The sequence below is a fragment of the Dinoponera quadriceps genome, unplaced genomic scaffold (genome assembly GCF_001313825.1).
Source record: "Dinoponera quadriceps isolate SergipeBrazil2010 unplaced genomic scaffold, ASM131382v1 scaffold1270, whole genome shotgun sequence".
NCBI lineage: Eukaryota > Metazoa > Arthropoda > Insecta > Hymenoptera > Formicidae > Dinoponera > Dinoponera quadriceps.
This window is the reverse complement of record NW_014555716.1, coordinates 1,234,863-1,254,565: the sequence shown is the minus strand read 5'-3', so window position 1 is coordinate 1,254,565 and position 19,703 is coordinate 1,234,863. Positions and strand designations below refer to the sequence as shown.

At 43.4% G+C, this 19,703-nt stretch overlaps 1 protein-coding gene across 1 annotated transcript in view; it reads right to left on the bottom strand.

Annotated features, from left to right (window-relative positions):
- Window positions 1-4,260: 4,260 nt before the first annotated feature.
- LOC106745197 (rhomboid-related protein 3-like) overlaps window positions 4,261-19,703 on the bottom strand; it is a 77,079-nt gene continuing 61,636 nt past the window's right edge. The window contains exons 2-3 of the mRNA XM_014620557.1: window positions 4,980-5,097; window positions 4,261-4,320 (exon numbers count right to left, since the gene is read on the bottom strand). Coding sequence (XP_014476043.1) covers window positions 4,261-4,320; window positions 4,980-5,097 — 178 coding nt within the window. The remainder of the gene's footprint in view (window positions 4,321-4,979; window positions 5,098-19,703) is intronic.

Sequence of the window (19,703 nt, the reverse complement as noted above, 5' to 3'; positions counted from 1 at the left end):
ATATGTTACTTTTTCATTGTTACATTTTCGATATGTCCGACGGTTCAGCGCAATCTTTTAGCGAAGCATTGTCGTAATAATATTCAAGTTAAATTACGAAATTAATGAAGTTTCAAATTAGATGTGCTTGATATTACTGACGTTAATATTTACTGATTAAAGCATCACTACGCAGAGTATTGCACTGATATCTCGTGTGTCGTGGGTGTAAACTAACTCAACTGGAACCCATCATTATTTTGGGAAATCGGACAGGATCTCAATTAGATCCTGAGATATTTTCTGTGCGAGAAACAGAAAACACGTGTTTGGGATAAGAATGGAATTCCCAATTGGTATCGCAGTCGGATAACCTATTTTGGGACAACTTTGAGTATTCTAATCGGAATCTATGCTGTAAGTGGGAAAGTTTGGGAAACTATGCGGATCCGTCTCGTCACGCGCGATCGACACACTTTGGAGAAACGAATCGCTAGCTAATTGGATCGCGCACTTAAACCTGTAAGTGACTTTCCTCATCTTTTATCGTAACTATCCGCTTTTCTCTCTCCCAAGTATCAACATCTTCATCGTCGATTCTCGGATTGCGAGACGACACAGCGGAGAGACCGACTTTTCGTCGTACGTCGCATGATCCGTCGTCACATTATCGCGGTTCAACTCGCAAATCGTCAATTACGTCCAGCCACGCTAAAAAGTCACTTTTAGAGTGACTTTCGTCAAATTCTAATTCGACTAATTGACGAGTAATCAGCAGAATTTCTAACGTCAATTTCTGGCCCCGTGATTTACCATCCAATAATTATCAGGAAAATCACAATTTATAATTTCATTATTCCGAGCAGTTAATACTTGACTGATAGTAATTTCATACCGTCAATCAGTTAGTTTGGTGATAATTAGCCTAACTTTACTGATATGAACCACATTTAAAACTATGATAATTAGTCGATTATACAGTTCCTCTCCCTTTCTTTCTCTCTCTCTCTCTCTCTCTCTCTCTCGAACGTACATATTTATGTATCACTTGACGAAGCGGTGAGAACACATCAAACGTTATTTCTTTCCTGCTCGTGATTTTATTGGGCTATTCGATAAAAGTTCGCACGAGCTTTTACGATAAATTCTAAGCCGGTACTCCCACGTAGTTAGACTTAACTTTATTTTCTCTTTTTTTTTTTCGATAACCTGTTATGGAAAAAACCGCCAACGTATCGTTAAATGAAGTTTGCTCAACTGTAAAAAAATGTCGGTCTTGAAGCCTTCGCTAAAACTGTACGAACTTGTCCAACGATACACAATACTGCATGTTACAAATTTGACGATTTCTGAACAATAATTGAGATATCGTTGCCGTTTTATTGAACAATCGACACGTGATGACGCGCGAAATTGTTGATACGATGTGAACGACCGAATAATCCTAGTTAGTAGTTTCCCACTGTGTCAGATGTTAAAGCTGTTACTGCGAACCGAGCACGAGTATCCGGGAACGAATTGGGATTAATGAAAAATCTCTAATGACTCCGTATCGAGTCACCCGGTCATAAGTGAGGCTCGCTCTTAAAAAAGGAACCAATGTCCATTGAAAATGAGTATTGGTTGCTATTTGCCGGATATGTGGGCGATTAATACTCTTAACAAATCTTTCCGCTGCCCAGACAAATTGTTTGCCGTCTAAACGAATTTTTGTCGCTGTCACTATATCGACAAACATTTGCTGTTCCAGCAAAATTTCTTTTCTCCGTGTGATTAAAGTTACAAGTATCAAACATATTTCTCTCGGTGTAATATCGTGTAAGAATGAAGGTAAGTGCTAAATGGGGCTAAGTTTTTAATGAACAACGACGAGTGATCGTTGCCGTTGGTAAAACACATTTTACCGATTTAACCAGAAAAATGATCATTCTCCGATTCACTTCATATCGAGAGCGTACTCACGATATTATTCCAGATCACGTGGCGCGATTCTCGCGTTGAAGAAACAGAAGAGAGCGAACGAGAGAGCCGGAGAGAGATTCCAGAAAACGCTGCGCTCCTTCCTCCCGCGTTCGGCGGCGTCCCGACGGCGTTAGTTACGGCCGGAGATAATTTTATCGTTATAACGCCGGGCATATTGTTGAGCGGGCGAGCAAGCGGCCGAGTAAGAGTGCGTAATTCCGGCCGGGAGATTAATAATGGTGCTCTGAACTTGAGGTCTGAATTTCGTGCACGTCGTCCGCGCGCGCGTCCCCCGATTAACGTCGGACCGCCGGCCGAGCGCGTGTCGTCCGCGCGCGGAAATTATGTACCGGCGGTCGTTAAAAATTTATTCAACGCCGTCGGCGACGCGACGTTCGCGGCGATGCAACGGATGCGCCCGTTCAAAGGGACGTCGTCGTTAACAATGCCTAAGCTTTGCCAGTAATCGCGCGCTGACTGCTCATTATACGAGAGACTGTTACGTCGTCTTTCGGTATACGCCCGACCGAAAAGGATGACAAAAAGCGAGGAAGAAACTGAGAGAGTAGAGGAGAGAGAGAGAGAGGGAAAGTGGACGCGCATTGCGCTGTAATACATCTCGTGTCGCGATTTACGCAACTTTCCGCGTGTTCCGCGACGCGTGAACATTAAAAGAGCAGTGAAAAAGAGAGAGGGAAGGAGAAAATGACGAAGATAAAACCAAAGCCAGGGGGGAGGCGAAATTAAGAAGACGACGTGTGTTCCGGGCGTGCTCGACGAGGGGCTTGATATTTCGCGATGGGAATCGCGGCCGGCAACGATTTTCGACGAGGCCGGCGCGCGCCGAGAGAGCTCATTTAAAAATGTAATCGTTCTACCGGTTACACGCTCGACATACGCGTATCCGATATATACATATGTACATATATATATATATATATATAAACATTTATAATACGGTTTCATGAAAATTTCAGCCGGACGCTGGGCTCATAATACCGGGAGCGGAGTAATTATGTGTATTTCGTTTATATAACCTCCGGCGGGGGTGCGCGCGGTATACGCGGAATTTAACAAAAATAATAATTTCGCCAGAGAGAGGGAGTCGCGCGCGCATATTACGCGCGCCGGCCGCGCGTTCGGCCCCGTTCTTTGACGACGCCGCCGCCATATTATATTAAATCGCCCTTTAATATTTATAACGACCATCCGCGGCGCGCCGCCTAAACTGTGACATAATAACCAGACGCAATTTTAATTAGCATTATTGCACAAGATACCCGCGTCGAGAGTGTCTCTCCTCCCCCCCCCTCTCTCTCTCTCTCTCTCTCTCTGCTTAACGAGGATGACTCGGCTCACGGGTATCGAATTATCTCTCGCAGGTGGATTAAAATCGCCGCCTCTAACGAGGTCGTGCGACGAAATAAATCTGTCTCTCGAAGATCCGCGCGCGCTGAGAAAGAAGAGGAGAGTCGCACGTGCGTGCCGAGCTGTGCGAAGCGTTCGACGTAGGGGAGAGAGAGAGAGGGGGGGGAGGGAGGAACAAGAATGATCATCATTAGGAGGCGACGGATGGGAAATAAAAAGGGGGGAGGGAGAAAAAAGGAAAGGAGGACAGGCGCGAGAAGGGCTCAAAGCGAGATATTAGTCGAGGCGAGGACGCGCGCGAAGATCAAAGGGAGGTGTAATATGCATATACGCGTAATATCTGGCGCGCTCGTTACAAGAGACGATTACTTTATCTATTCATCTTGGTAAAAATGTAGAAAATAATGAAGAGCGAGGCGGCGGTGGGTTCGGCGGACGGGCGACGCGACGCGTCGCTCTTTCCCGCGGTAAACTCTTTGACCACAAAGGATATTAGACCGCTTCCCGTCGCGGCTCTCTCCGCGGGCGAATCGTAATCTTTGATCCTGTAACGCGATATCGCGGCGAAGAGAAAATTCGCGCGGACTTTCTCGACGGTATGCGCGTCGAACGATTAAAAACGTGAACGTATGAACGTCGCGCCGAGGGAACAATAGCGGAGAGGAGAATAGTATTGGAGGATTAAATCACAAAAACCGATGAAACAATTTGCTTTTAGGCTCTAATGCTCCGTTGAAGGTGAAAATTAAGGTTTATGCGCGCGGATGCACGGAAGCAACATTGGCTTGCCAAAATATATGATAGATGTATGATAATTATGTTATATATTTCCTTAACCCGGGAATAATTACCTGGGATCATTTCATATCCCAACGGTCGGAAAATGAAACTCACGTCGCGTTTTTTTTTCTTTACCGATCGGGAACCAATGTGTGCCTTTCATTTGGACATTTAGAGATCTAACCTGTGCAACAAGAATAGGCTGTGACCCGTCTTCTTTATAACGTAAGCCTGTAAAAACACATTGGGGTGCAAATCGATCCCAGGTGAGACCGTTCAGTTATAAAGTTAGTTAAGTATAGGAAGAGTTGGGTAGGGTGAAGATAAAATAATAATAAGTTTAAATAAAGTTGTGCATACTCATACGCAATAAGCAACATTTGCAACACATCTGATACCGATAAAAAATATAGCGATACAAATCCGGAGAAATAAACAAATGTGCAATTATTAAATATCTAATGTTTATATTTATTGTTTACGATTAACATATAAAGTTAACATTAACATTTATCATAAATGAAATGAGTATCTTAAACTATATTTTTTTATTTAATGTCAAACATAAAAAATATCCATATTCTTAAAAATTTAGAATATTCTTTTGTTTAAAAATATTTATTATGTTATACATTTATATAATACAATGAAGAAATATAAAAGTAAATAATTTTTTACAATTCTGAATCAATACTGATAACTTCGTATGACGGCGATTTAACTTTTCGTGAAAACAATTGTTTATTCTATATTTAAATAAAAGAATTTAGATTTAAACGAATACATGCTATTAGTATCTATCGAATAAATATTTTTTAAACATTTTTTTTACAAATTGCGTACGTCCCGCCATACACATTACGGAAGAGGATAACTTTACATCTACTCACCTCTACAAGAGTGATGAGGATGATGAAGAGAGGTGGCGGGCAGCACGTGTAGTGATCGGCGTAATATTTTCGGTCCCGCTCTTCCGTAAGGAATTCATCGCCGATCATGCGGACCATCCTGAAAGCAGAAATGTATCGGAGAATTATCACACAGTGCACAATCGATAAGTTTATCGTCTATTCGTGAATGAAGCTTACAGCACATGCGAATAGCGCGATCGTTCGATATGATAAAAATGCGAACGGAAATCGTATTCCCCGAATTTCTTGAAGCAAAATTACGCTCGAGAGGTAAAGTGGCGATCGAATTTTTTTCATATAAATATAGCTCTTATATACAGAGGAAAAGGTTTCTTCAGACTTAGTATTTCTATTTATTTGACTAAAATTTGTTTCATAGAAACAACGCATACTTGTACAAAATGTATTATTTGTTTGAGTAAAAATTTTATCGTCTCATTTAAGAAAACTATTGTTTAACAAAAAGAACGCCATTATTTGAAATAATATCTTTTAACCGAATGAAATATTATTTGGTTACAATAAGTATGTAAAATGAAACAAATAATTTCTTTGTAAGAAAATTATCTTTCATTTCAAACAAATTCCTTTAATTAAATCATAGAACAATCGAGTGAACATAGAACATAGAACAATCATATTTTGTTAATAACAGCGATTTTTAATTGGGGTCTAAATGACCCCGGGCGATCGTTTACGTAGAAAAAAAAAATAACGTGATAGATTCCCGGTTAATTAATCAAAATATCATCCGGCCAAAGGGTCTCTCTCGTCGCGAAACGCAAAATCGCGTGTCTTGCCGAGCGCGAATTATTTCCACCGATAAATCTTGCATTTATCGGAGCACAATAATAATACGCACATCGAAGAACGGCGACTATTTTTATATATGAATATATGGAGATCAAATTTGCATGTTGTGTGCAGCCGCGAGGGCCATTTCCGTCGAATGTAATAAACAATTTTCAATTAATCGGCTCGATGCGGCGGAAAGGCATTCGTACAAACGTAATTACATATTATTAACCAACGAATGATGTTTGCCGGACAAACAAAGTCGGTCCGGCGCCGAATGTGTTTTACAAGATGAAATTCATAATGGCATTTTATTTACGCGATTCCGCCGGTAGCAGCGACTGCGGCGCGCGCCAATAAACGCGATCGAATATTTCCAATTAAACTTCCCCGTAGTATTTCATCTCGAAATGGATAGAAGAGCGGAAAATAGCCCGCGAAAGCTCGCGTGCGCGCGCAATCGAATTTTTTTGAGGACTCCGCGAATGACTTCGTTCGTGTACGTGGGGCGTCAAAAAAAAAGAAACAAGAAAGAGGCACGCAAATTGAGTGGTAAACGTGGTCATTTTCCATTATTTTCCCAAAGAGTAGTCCACACACATTCGTTCTAAATTACGCGACCCGCTGTTATCAACACCCGAAATTATTTTGTTTCTTGCGAAATGTTTTTACGAGGTAGTTGATCCGTAAATCTATTTTCTTACGAATCATTTCGAATTTCAACAGCATATTAATCGAAACGCGATCTACCGCGCAAAATTGGTGTCAAATTAGAAAATGATTCGCCATACCAAAGCCGAGATTTAATTGAAGTCAAAGTTAATTACAAATGTAATGTCAGGCAACGCTGTTTTAACGGCATAATTTTTTCATGAGTTTTTAAACATTACGTAAATTTGATTGATATTCACTCGCTATTGTGTCAAAACCGCACGGGGAAAAGGTTTGATTAAATCAACCTGACAATGAACCAGCCAAACGCGTTTTAATTAAAGGAGAGAGAATTTCTAATTCTCGTGAATCAAATTCAGTTCCTATAACCAGAAATTTTCATCACCCAAAACGCATATGATTCGTTTCATTGTCAAGTTAACTCAGCTTTATTTCTCTGTGCATATAAATCATGTTGATAATCATTTAGTACGGATTTGCCGGACTTATTCGTTCTGTATTAACCCGAGAATAGTTACTTATTTTTTTTCTTTATGTAAACAGGGATCATTTAGACCCTAATTAAAAATCGCTGTTACAATCGAGCTCTTACTATACTTGACTAATTTTATAACATGAACAGTCTCACCTGAAGTCGTTTTGTACCCCAATGTGTTTTCACAGGCTTATATTATGAATAAGACGGATCACAGCTTATTCTTGTTGCACAGGTTAGGTCTCTAAATGACCAAGCGAAGAGGGTACATATTAGTTCCCGATCGGTGAAAAAAATCGACTGCGAGGTAAGCTTCATTTTCTGACCGCTGGGATATGAAATGACTCCAGGCGACTATTCCCCGGTTAACGATAACCGTGGCCTTTCTGATATTACCGTGGATCGACCACCTTTATGGAAGCGAGAGCGATATCTGCGTTAGTGGCGTTACTGGCGACATGTTTCATTTGCACCACCACGCGAAACACAGGTAATCGGAAGGAAAAATCCGGCCTACGTGATTATCTCCCGACGTCGATAACGAGATGATTCGCGCGAGGGAAACGGGCTAAATTCAAGACCGCCAGCCCCAGCCCGACGAAAAGTGATTTGTTTGCCGCGCACGTAGAGAGCGCGGCACGCTCTCGTTAATTCGGATCTTGTATCGCCGGTCGCGAATAAGCCGGCACAATGGCGCGATCGGACAATAAAGTCGGCGTTCGCTTCGAACGTTTGCGTCTTCCCGCCGACGGCGGGGCGCTGGCGCGGATCGTCGCACTTTTCACTGCGAATCCATGCGCGTAATTTCACGATTCAGTCACTTTTTACACATTTTTACGCGTGTTCGGTTACGCATCGTATTATGATTCAACAAAAAAAGTGCGTAAAAAGTGCGACGATTCTACAAAAAAAACGTGTAAAAAGTGCGACGAAATACGTAAAATTACACACTTGGATTTGCGGTGTTGTCCACTGCGGACGTCGCGTCGCGATCTCCGTTTACCGACGAGCATGCGCGGGAGTTTTACAAATGCGCGCGTATAATCGGTAAACAAACCGCGCTCGAGTAATTGAAGGAGAAGGGGGAAAGAGTGATAAAATTTGTCCAACTTGGAGAGAGTGAAAAGAGAAAGAAAGAAAAACAAGGGAGAAGCCGGAGAAATTCGCGTCGCGCGTTTACAGCGCACAGCCAGAGAGAGAGAGAGGGAAAGAGAGAGAGAGAGTTGATAACACGATTGTGTTTAATTAATGAGAATGTAAGTGGACGGAGCTTGAGAATTTACCAGGCTCCGTCCGTGGATGGCCTCGATGGCCACGCGAAGAGCATAAGCGCAAAGAAGTTAATGAGTTCAGAAGCGGACCGGCATCGCGAAGATAAAGGGGTGTAATTGTGTTTCTCGAGAGGCGCGCAAATGGGCGAATTTGCAAACTGAAAGTAACACGGAACGACGAGAGGAGGTTCTCTCGCGGATTTGTTTCGGCGGAAAAATAATTTCCCGTCAGGCTCTGCCTCTATTTACCGTCACGCAGATGGATAAATTATAAACAAACAATTGTCAATACAGACAGACGGATAGATAGTTTTCTCGACTCTGGAAAATGAAAATCCTATCAGGCACACGATCATAATGATACAAAATACACGGAGAAAGCAAACTTTGCAGGAACGGCAAATGTTTGCCGATATAGCGACAGCAGAGAAAAATTCGTTCAGACAGCAAAAAAATTTGTTTGGGCGGCAGAAAGATTTGTTAGGAGTATCAACTGCTACCTGCTGGATATATGGACGATTAATACTCTTAACAAATCTTCCTGCTGTCCAAACGAATTTTCCTTTCCTGTCTAAACCAATTTTCCTCTGCTGTCGCTATATTGACAAACATTTGCTGTGCCAGCAAAATTTGTTCTCTCCGTGTACGACGGCTGGTAAAAGTAACGCCACAATGTGACATCAAAGAATACAAGAGAAAGAAGAGAAAGAAAGTGAGTAAAAGACAATGTAATAAACGCATATCAGAAAGCGATAAACAGAAGAGAACTATGAATACGTACCACACTGATCCCATTAATTAAAATTCGAATCATTTTCGGCCTCAGCTGTATCTCTTTTCCTAGTTTTAACTAAAAAAAATATAAAAAATAAATAAAATAAAATTATCACCACTAACACTATAGTAACGTTCGCTAGAAAAATGATTCTCCTCACTATAAATCTTTCATTTACGCGATTATAGTTGCAAGTAGCAAACCTTTTTTCTCAGCAAACAGTTAGTAAATAAAAATATCAGATAAGAAAATTATAACGAAAGGAAGCTCAACAATAGGACACGCCGGCAAACACGGAAAATTGAGAAATCGTACGGGTAAATGTGAACAGACCGATAAACAGATAGAATGCACAGAGACAACGAAAGAAACTCGTGCTAAAAATGTGAGCTAATACTTTGTAATAGTTGGGGAAAAAGAGAAAGAAAGTCTCGGGCTCTCGCAACGTGTCCCGATTTTCCCGACAGGATCAACGATATGTTTTTCCACGCGGAAAAGCGCGACGAGTGGATTTCGGCGAGTTCGCGCGCAACATCGAAACCGAATTTCAAGATAGGCGCGCTTTGTTTACGCAGTCGCGCGCCAAAGAGAATGAAAAGGACGACGCGTTTTTGTTTTTCGCGCGCCGAGACTCGAAAAAATTCGGAAATTGATACGTCGACTGTCCTCTCTGAAAGTCGGCGCTCTCCGATTAATCGCCGAGCCTCCGGCGATTTTAGCGCTTACGGGGAAACGCTCCTCGTTAATCGTCGCCAGGGGTAGCGAAATAATGAGGAATTAACTTCAACCTCCCCTCCTCTTTCGCCTCTGCTCGATCCGAGCGAAGAAAGGAAAAACACTCTCGCACAATTACGCGCGCGAGAACTCTCTGCCGAAGCCATAGCCTTCATTATCGCGGAGATTCTTTTCTCCTCATTTACGACTTTCGCGAGGAACGCGCCGGGCGCATCGCCGGGAAAATTCATCCTCCGGAACGGCGAACGGCGCGATGAAAGACGCTCTGTCTTTCTCTCTCTCTCTCTCTCTGCATACAAATGTTAGTCGTTTTCCCCCTCCCCCCGGGCCTGGTACGCTTTAATTCACGGTATTTCTTTGTAACGCTACAAGAGTGTATCTCCGGACTTGATTTTCGCCCGTGAATGCCCGCCCTCGTACGGGACAACAGCTGCATCGCGAAAGGGAAACATCGGGTTCGAAGGTAGATACCGGGTCGATATCTGTAACTTTTTAGTTAAATCGGGTTGATTCTCTCAGAGAGGTCTCTTTTTACGTAACGCACAAATCATTCGCCCGTAAACGTAATTCCATTTGAAAAGTTCCTTACTCGTATCAACGCCGTTGATTTCTCGCAGGGGGACTTTCGAATCGACCTGATACGCGGGAGGAACTTTATAGTAAAAATGTCCTGCTGTGGATCGATAAAACTCGACAACCTCCGCGTCTAAAAACCGAAGGAACGGGGACATTCGACCTTTCCCCGAAACAGAAGGATCTACCGCGAGTCACTCGAGGCAATCCTTCCTGAACGATGATGCTACGAAGAATCAATAGAGCCTGTATATTCGGATGAGACAAATGCATATCATAGCTCTGCATTGTAGTCGGCACTTTTATAGTCCTTGCGTGCGTGTTGCCGTAAAATCCATATATTTTCGCGATTTTCCCGTTTTCGCTCTTCTCCAATCCTTTCCCCGCGATTTCCGCTTGTCGTTCGCGCTTCGCTAAAAGCGGAGCTCCTCTCCATGAGCGTCCTCGGAGACGTCAAATAACGGTGACTGATCTATATTGTCGCGCGATACGCACGATCTTACACGACCTTCCCTCCCCCTCCCTCCCGCACCCCGAGTTTATCCGCGTCTTGCTGCTGAAATAGCTTCCCCCGCGCGCTTTTGCGCGCTCCTCCTCCGGTCTTCGACGATAAGCCTCTTTTCATCCCCTATTCTATCGGCCTTCTTACTTATTTACCGGACGGGGACCGGCGGTCACTCGAAGATACACCGGCGATACGATAAGTGACGGGGTAGTCCCTCCGCTCCGAAGAACGACGCGAAGGGACGACGGCCAGGCTCGAGGAATAATTTTCTTGGCGCGCGTGAAGTGAAAAAGAAATTCAATGTGAAGGGCAGAGAGGCCTCGTCTTCAGGTGATCCCGGCGTGAAATAACACCGCCCGCACATTCCCCTTCGCGAGAGGAGCGGAAAGTTGAGTAGCTGGCGAACGGGAAAAAATATTGTATCAATGGGGGCGGAAAGTAATTGAAACAAGTCTTCTTCCTGAGGTTCTTTGAATATGCAGAAGTAATGTTGGGAAACGAAATCGATGATGAATTTTGATAAGTACAAGTAACGTAGAAGCGATTCGCAAAATGTTGATGAAACTTGTTTAGATTTTTAATAAAATTTATTAAATTTGAAGAAATCTCTTTCTCAGGCGCAGGTATCCGTTTTATAAAACGAATCCGGAAGCCCATATTTTCCTACCAGTTTCAGGAGAGTTACCGTTTATATAGGTGCTCGCAATTACCCGGTTTTCGTATACATGGTAGCGGCCGTCAAAGTGTTAACAGTCCTGTATCAACAATTTGTTCGTAAATCTCATTGCATTCAATAGCAGTATTAACGAAACCGATATTCGAGTTACTTAAACAACACATGACATATTGCTTTCAACAATATCGCTATTGAACCGCGAAGATTTATAGCGCCAATTACAGCGTCGACGGGAGCGATCCTATTGACACAACAGTATTTTATTTCACGCGCAAAGTTCAGCCGACGGCCGTGCGATCACGCTTCATATCGCAATTACGATCGCGATTACCGTCACGTTCGTTCATGCGGTGAATCCCCGGGAACCGTCAAAAATCCGTGCGAAATCGCGGCTTCCCCCTCGCACGACGGCGCATTTGTTCCGACGACGACGAGGAGGAGGAGGAGAACGAGGACGGGGGAACACGACGACGACGACGACGATAAACGATAAAACAATGCACGGCCGGCTTACGGCCACGCGTACAAACGGCGCCGATAAATCGACCGCGCTGATCTCGGGTCGGGTCGTGAGAAAAAAATCCAATATCACGTACGAGAAAAGGGGTGGGCGCCGCGAGGGTGGGTAATAAAAAAAGCGGGATCTAAATTCGGCCGTTGCGGAGGGCGTTGGAAAGTACGTGAGAGAAGGAGAGAGAGAGAGTAGGAAGGGTGGCGATGGTGTAAGCGCCCTTACACCCGCTCCTCTCCGCGATGCTATCTCGCGCGTAGGAGCGTAGAATAATTACGAAGAAATATTGGCCCGTAACTCAGTCCACTATCCATAATATCTGCAACGTTTATGGCGCCAGGGGAGATAAACCATCCCTCGTCCTCGCTCTATCTATGCTGGCGCGTGCACGACTGCGACGCGCGCTCACATACACAGACGCACATATATATACACACATGCCGCTTCGGCTCCTCGACTTCGTTTCGATTCCTCGCTCTACCTCCTCCTCCTCGTGCCACGTACCTACGTGGCAAGAGGCGAGACGTGTGCGAGAGGATACCTGTACTCTCACGGGTCGGGTACTCGCGGCACTCGTGACGACCGGAACGATCGCACGGTGGATCGGTAATTAGTCGAGAAGCGCGAGTGTTCGTGACATCTCACCGGCGCGCCCGCGGCGAGGACGCGCGTCGGGGTGAACACGCGGAATTTCAAGCGCATCGCGAAAGTACGCGAATCGAGACTCGGAGATCTCCGAATAACGGCCTTCCGTTTCTGCGTTGTAATCCTTTGCGTCATCAGGAGGCACCTTGCCCCACCAAGGTCTTCTTCGTTTTTCACGATTTTAACTTACTTCCGGGCGGTCATAGTCGATTTGATTATTATTGTACATTCTCAGAAGCACAAGGAGGTAAAAGGAAGTACCATGTTTAAATGTTTAATCGTTAATTTGAAACAAATGAATATTAAAAACAGACATTTTTTCCTCAGAAAAATTCATCTGCAAACATACTATTAGGAAGCAACGTGTCACAATGTTACGAGTTTATTAAGAAGACATAACGGTATTTTATAAGTTCTTTACAGAATTTTTCGTAGGTTCAATTTTTCACAATAAATTATTGAAATACTATAGTATGAAAAAATTTCATCGAGAAATCCAAATTTTTGAATAATTCGTCCGTCATATCGGACCACTTTGAATTTTAAAACTCTGACTTCAGATTCATAATCAGCAACTCCAACGATACTTAGATACGACATTTCAAGAAATTCCATCGAGAAATAAAATGTATGGCTCAAAGGGTTAACGATAGAGTCCACCGCTCTATAACCGAAGCAAGACGTGACCACCGCGAATAGGAGTGCAGAGAGAAAGTTTGTCGAAAGAGGGGAAGGGAGAGAGAGAGAGAGAGAGAGAGAGAGAGAGATCTGGTTTATGTACACTGAGAAAAAATGAAAGCTGTATTTATATGAAAAAATATTAAAAGCTATATTTGTGTAAAATATAAAGCCTTATATAACAAATGTGAAAGCTATATTCGTATCAAAAAGAAATTTTGACTGTTACTCTACTTTGTACACATACATATAATGATTTTATATTCTAACTATATATATCGAAAATATATTTTTGCATCTTCCTTTCCGAAATAATCTTTCTAAGATATCTTATTGTAAAACTACACAACAATAACAAACCTTATTTACGACAAAACAGCTTTAAACGCAATGGAAAGTTTCCCAAGTTCCCCGATCATATATGTTTCCCACAACGCTAACTTACCTCGAGGTCTGCCCGCGAACTTACTCCTTAAAGTCGTCAGAACCACTTCGCAGTGTTACATATTACATATCACACATTCGTTATCGCTATTGTTACAGAAAGCAATTCCACTGACAGGATCGTTCCCAGCGTGAGAACACGAAGAAAATTTGTCTCTATCATCCGTCACCGCGGCAATTGGAAAAGTCGGGACGAAATTCCGAAAAGCGTTTGCGAGAAACCCGTTAAATCAGCGAAAAACCTGAAGCACACACTTCCATCGACTGTCTCCGATGTTCCCGCGGAAGTTTCGCGACAAACGAGCAATATGAGCTTACGGGCCGGCCTTTCGGTCGCTAATCGATATAACACGCGGGAGAGATACTGCCGAGTCTGGTTTAATTAACACTCGCGCCACGAGCAAGACGAAAGTTGCATTATTCGTTCGGGGGAGGGGAGGGAAAAGAGAGGAGCGAAGTTCGTCTGTTGTATAAACTCGTTACTCGCAATTATCGCGAAAAAAAGGCCCTCGTCCCTTCCTACGTCCTACGGGGAGAGTAAGTGCGAGCGAACGCGCCCGCCGGGATTTTCCGCCGGAAGATAAAGTTTGCGGCTTCGATAATCCGGCGGTTCTCACCGCGACGACCGGGCCGGAGGGCGCGTACGCGAGAGTGGAAATATGTTAATTCCGCGCTCGCGCGAGGTTAACTAAGCAACTACATATGCGCATGGATTGCGAGCGCCCGTTATTTACTGCCGCGTGCCGCCTTGTGTGTTGAGCTCGCGTAATTGCTCGTGGGGAGGAAGCGAGAGATAGAGGGAGAGGGGTGAAGGGGGGGGGGATATAAATATACGAGGGTAGATTGAAAAGTTTCCGACCTGAGCAAGAAAGAGCGAGAGTCCAGTGAAATTTCAATACTCGTCCAATGGATGGCACTGAAAGAAACGCGAAGAGCTAAGTTCGATGTCATTCTAGCGATTGGTTTGCTTCCGACAGCCTTTTGCGTGACGGTTTGTCAACAATGGAGAAATTGGGGTATCGCGCCGTGATAAGACTCCTCCCTTTGAGAGGGGAAACTCTTACGGAAGTTAAAGCTGAATTAGATTCGGTGTATGGAGATGCCGCTCCTTCATTGAAGACCGTGAAAACCTGGGCTGCTGAATTCAAACGTGATCGAACGAATATTTTCGACGAGGAACGTTCTGGACGATCCCAAACCGCAACAACGGATAAAATGGTCGATTATGTTCACCGAATCGTGATGGACGATCGTCGATTAACTTTGAGAGAGTTAGCAGAGGCTGCTGGTATCTCATACGAACGGACGCACAACATTCCACGTGAGGAATTAGGTACGAGAAAGCTGAACGCGCGTTGCGTGCCGCATTCGCTCACAGTTGATCGAAAACGAGATCGGTCGGACATTTTACGATCGTGTCTCGAGCGTTTCGAGCGCGATAAAAGGGATTTTTTACGGCGTCTCATTTTTGTCGACGAAATTTCGGCCCACCATTACATTCTGAGAAGAAATTTTCGTCGGATAACGAAGTGATGAGTAGAGATACCGTTAATGACTATTTTTCGAGTTTAGACAAAAGTTATTATACTGAATGGTCTGGAAAAAAACGTTGGACCAAGTTTATTGAGTCGAAGGGAGACAGTGTTGTAAAATAAATTTCATTTGGCTCAAAAAAATGTCAGCATGGGTAAAAGTGGATGAATTTATTCGACGATGAATAAATCGAACGTATTTTGGTAGATGAAGATAGAATTTCTGATTCTTATAAACCAAATGCGATTGTTACGACAGGAAATCTTATTCCCTTCGGCCGAAATGCGTTTGTTTGTTCATCGTCGGATTAATTCAATCAAACTTTTGTCCCGTTCAAGTTGAAATATTGACACTGTTAAACTTTTTATTTTGCAGCACAGTAGGAGAGCCAAGATAGCAAAATAGGTTCAATTTCAATGTTAATGATGTAATTTACTTTTACTCTGACTATGATGATAAAATAAGTTGTATTGAGTATTCGTAAGGATTTGTAATAATCGAAATATCGAAAATACTCATAGCTTCAAGATAACATTGAAATGAAATCTGTAGAATTAAAGATTTAAGAAAGGAAAACAAGTGTAATATCGTCAATGTTTTTATTAAACTATAGGCCATCTAAAGTAAGTGCAAACAATTCTAAAGGGCTATCACCAAAGATTATCGTCAAAATAACATAAATATTTCGACTCGAAAAGAAGATTTGTAATATAATAACATAATAAAAGATTGATAATAATATTCTCTTCGATTTTGATGCGATTTATATACGTTTATTTATATACGTTTGGCCTAAATTAAAATAAGAGACAAATTTTATAAGCGCTCAATCGTAAATCCAGAGAATAAAATACTCTTCTGGAGCAAATCGACTTTTGCGTCTTCGAACAAATTTCTTCCTAAACGGTCGAAAGTAGGAGAAAATATTTGAAACGAAAGTTTCACCGCTCCGAAGATACTTTTCAATGTTTTCTCCGGATTTTGGGGGAAAAAAAACCGGAATTGACAAAAAAAACATTTGCCCCATGCGCCTGATATTTTCAACATTTTTTACATCATTTTGCTCGGAATATACGAAACCGTTATCGCGGGGCGGGTGTAAATTTCTTGGAGCGATATTACGGACAACGGCGGGCGGGGCGCCGAAACTTCCAAATTACAACAAATTTGCAATTACCAAGTGCCCCCTCCCCCCAATTTGAAAGCTCATAGTGGCAGATAATTTTCCCGAATGAATAATAACACCGCCGGGGGTGAGGGGATCTACGCTCTTTTTCATTCCGCGCGGCGCCCGCAATTTCGGTACACGTTGTAACTATAAACCGTCGTGGACACGGTAAAAATATCAACGTCGCGCGAGAAAATATATACGCATGAAGGACGTAAAAATTTGCGAGCGAGTGAGAGAGCGCCGTTCATAATTCGAGAGGCTCATTCGACATTCAGCGCGCGCGAGACAACGGCTAATGGAAATCTGCGTTCGTAATGAACGTTTTATTTTCACACCGCGACGCTGTAATCGCGACGTTCCCGCCGTCGCAATTAAAAGGTACCGGCGCGTAAACCTATTTCGCGCGTCGCGTGCGATCAGGTATCGGCGGAAGTGTATGAAATATTAGACACCTTTGTTGCACCACCACCGCCTCGTCGTCGTCGTTGTGCGGGCGCATTAATATCTCTAATTACCCCATCTCTCCCGCTAATGAAAATCGCGCCTGTTATCGCGCCGGAGATATATGTATAATCTATCGTTGAAAATTACGTGCGGGGAACGCACCCACGACGAGCCTTCCCTTATAATAAGCCCGTGCAAGTCCGATGAACAGCGACGTCCGCGACGATCACTGAGAATTAATCGAACAAACTTCCTTCAACCACACCATGCAGACCGAGAAAAAGACAAACTTTTCCCGCCGAAATTGGCTTTAGATCTCTCGACGAAGCTTGATATCTTCATTTATTAGAAATACTGCCATAATAAGACACTTGATGTGCTTATTCCGATTCTTAAATATTATTTTGCTTTCCCCTCATTTTTTTCAAAAGAACACCGATTAAATCTATATTTACAGTGACCCTAAACAATAATAAATCATAGAGCAATCGATAATATGCTATATTTTGTTAATAATAGTGGTTTTTACCCCCGTGATGATCGTTTACGTGAAAAGAAATAAGGCGACTGTTCCCGAGTTAAGAATTAATTGAACGAACTTCCTTTACCACACATGTAAACCGAGAAAAAAATTTCCCATCGAAATTAGCTTTTAATTGTGACGAAGCTTGCAAAAGATAAATGTCTCGCCATCGAGATACGTCAAACACGCCGAGCAACACGCGCAAGGTTTTAACACCGGGAGTGAAATGCATCGTGCGTTGCAATCGAGCATCTTCTGACAACGTATGCATGTGAACGAAGTAGAGAAGGAGAACAAGAGAGAGAGAGAGAGAGAGAGAAGGGAGGGGAGGACTTTCCTCCCGCAATCAAAGGCCTATCGGCACACGACCGAGCGGTAAACGCGCGCCTAATTGCTGGTGTGCCGCGAAACACCGTACAGATCGTACGAGCGATTTCCAATTAGCGATGTGACTGATATACCGCGGTTCAAGGAGACGAGAAAGGGGTCGTCCGCGCGTATGAAGCCGGACGTGCGAGATACAGGTGGTGCGTTCGACGTCTGCCGTGCGTTTGGCAACCGAAAGAGATCGAGAGGTTAGAAGACGAAACGGAGGAAGAGAGATGGAAACACACACGTAGAGAGAAAGAGAGAGAAGGGGGAGAGAGTGAGAGAGAGAGAGAGAAAGGGAAACGCACACGCACACGCGCGCGCGCGCGCGCATGAGTGCGTCTACGCGGAGCGTCGAGAGGAAGAGAGAAAGCCGCTTTTCAAGGATACTGATTAATTGCACTGGCGGGGTGTAGAGGGAGGCTCGTCTGTTGGTCGTAGAATTACAAACGAGCTGGGCCGAATTGATTGAATGCAGCGGAGTGTGTCGAGCCGGGCGATTTGAGGAGGGCGAAAAGGGAGAGGGGAGGAGGGGCAAGGTGGAGAAACGAGCCCGCGGCCGACACGTAACGAGTAGCCATTACACGCGTTTATACGCGGACGATATTTAATTTCGGCACTTTGATTACCGGCGCTCTCGCGACGACGAAACAACAACCGCCGACGCGGCGGAGAAGCGGGAGACGAGGAGGATCCACGAGGAGGACCCGGCGAGTGATTCCGGCGACGGGAAACGCGCAGAACTGCACCCGCTATATCGGCAGCAGGGACACGAACCGGAACCGAAAGCCGGTGCGGGAGCCGGTGTCTTCGTCGGACCGGAACCGTACCGAAATTTTATAAAGCCAACAGAATCGGAATCGAAATCGGTAAATCATTAAATTTTCTTCGGATCGCGGTTCTCTTCCGTTCATTATTTCGGTTCTTATTCTGTGATTTAAAATAGTTGTTTTACTTTTTTTCATTTCATAATAAAATTCTAATTCCCACGAAAAAGTAGCACATTGATTGGTTATTGCGATATAAATAGAAAATCAACTTCAAGCATACGATATTGAACGGAAGAGGATTAATAGAAGAAGTGATATGTTACAATTTTGGGGTATGCATAGAAAGAGGATCGTCTTGAATTGCAGAAATTACCCTAACGGAACATGTATATTCTGAAAGTGTTCGGAGTATATCGCGATATTCTCCGAATATTCTCAGAATCTACGTAATTTGCACGTTCCGTTAGGGAGAGAGTTATAAATAACGAGGATGATATTATATACTCAAAAGAGCTAAGAGCAGAAGATGGAAATAGTGAAGAAATACGATCTACATCGACGAAGTGATATTATTATATTTTATAATATATTATTGTACACGATATATATATATATATATATATATATGTGTGTATGTATATATATAATTCAATAAAAATTTCAGTAAGGAAACAAGTTTAAAAAACCGAAAAACCCTGTAATTTAAACGGTACCGATACTTCCATTGTCCGGAAAAGCGGAACCTAAAAACCGGAACCTTTATTAAATATTTTAGTGGACCGGAACCAGACCGATATTTTCCTTCAGTCCGGCTCCCTGATCCGCGAAATAATTAGCGCAACGGAAGAAGCGGACCGATGCTTGCTCGTCCCGGTAAAAATGACCAGTTATGGAAATGGCGGCGGGGGTAGCGATGCTATCTCTATCAAGAAGTTCCCGTCCGAGTTGCTCCGCCGGCGGCTCCGAAGTTCCGGTATGAATTTTATACGCTTCTTGAATTTTCAGCGTCTAATAAATGTGATTAAGGCGTCCTAAAGATCTCGGCGAGCTCGCCCTCGCCTCCCCCGCCCTTGTCCGCCCGATCCAATAATTACCACGCGGAACAAGTGGAAACAAAATTAATTATGAAATTATTATG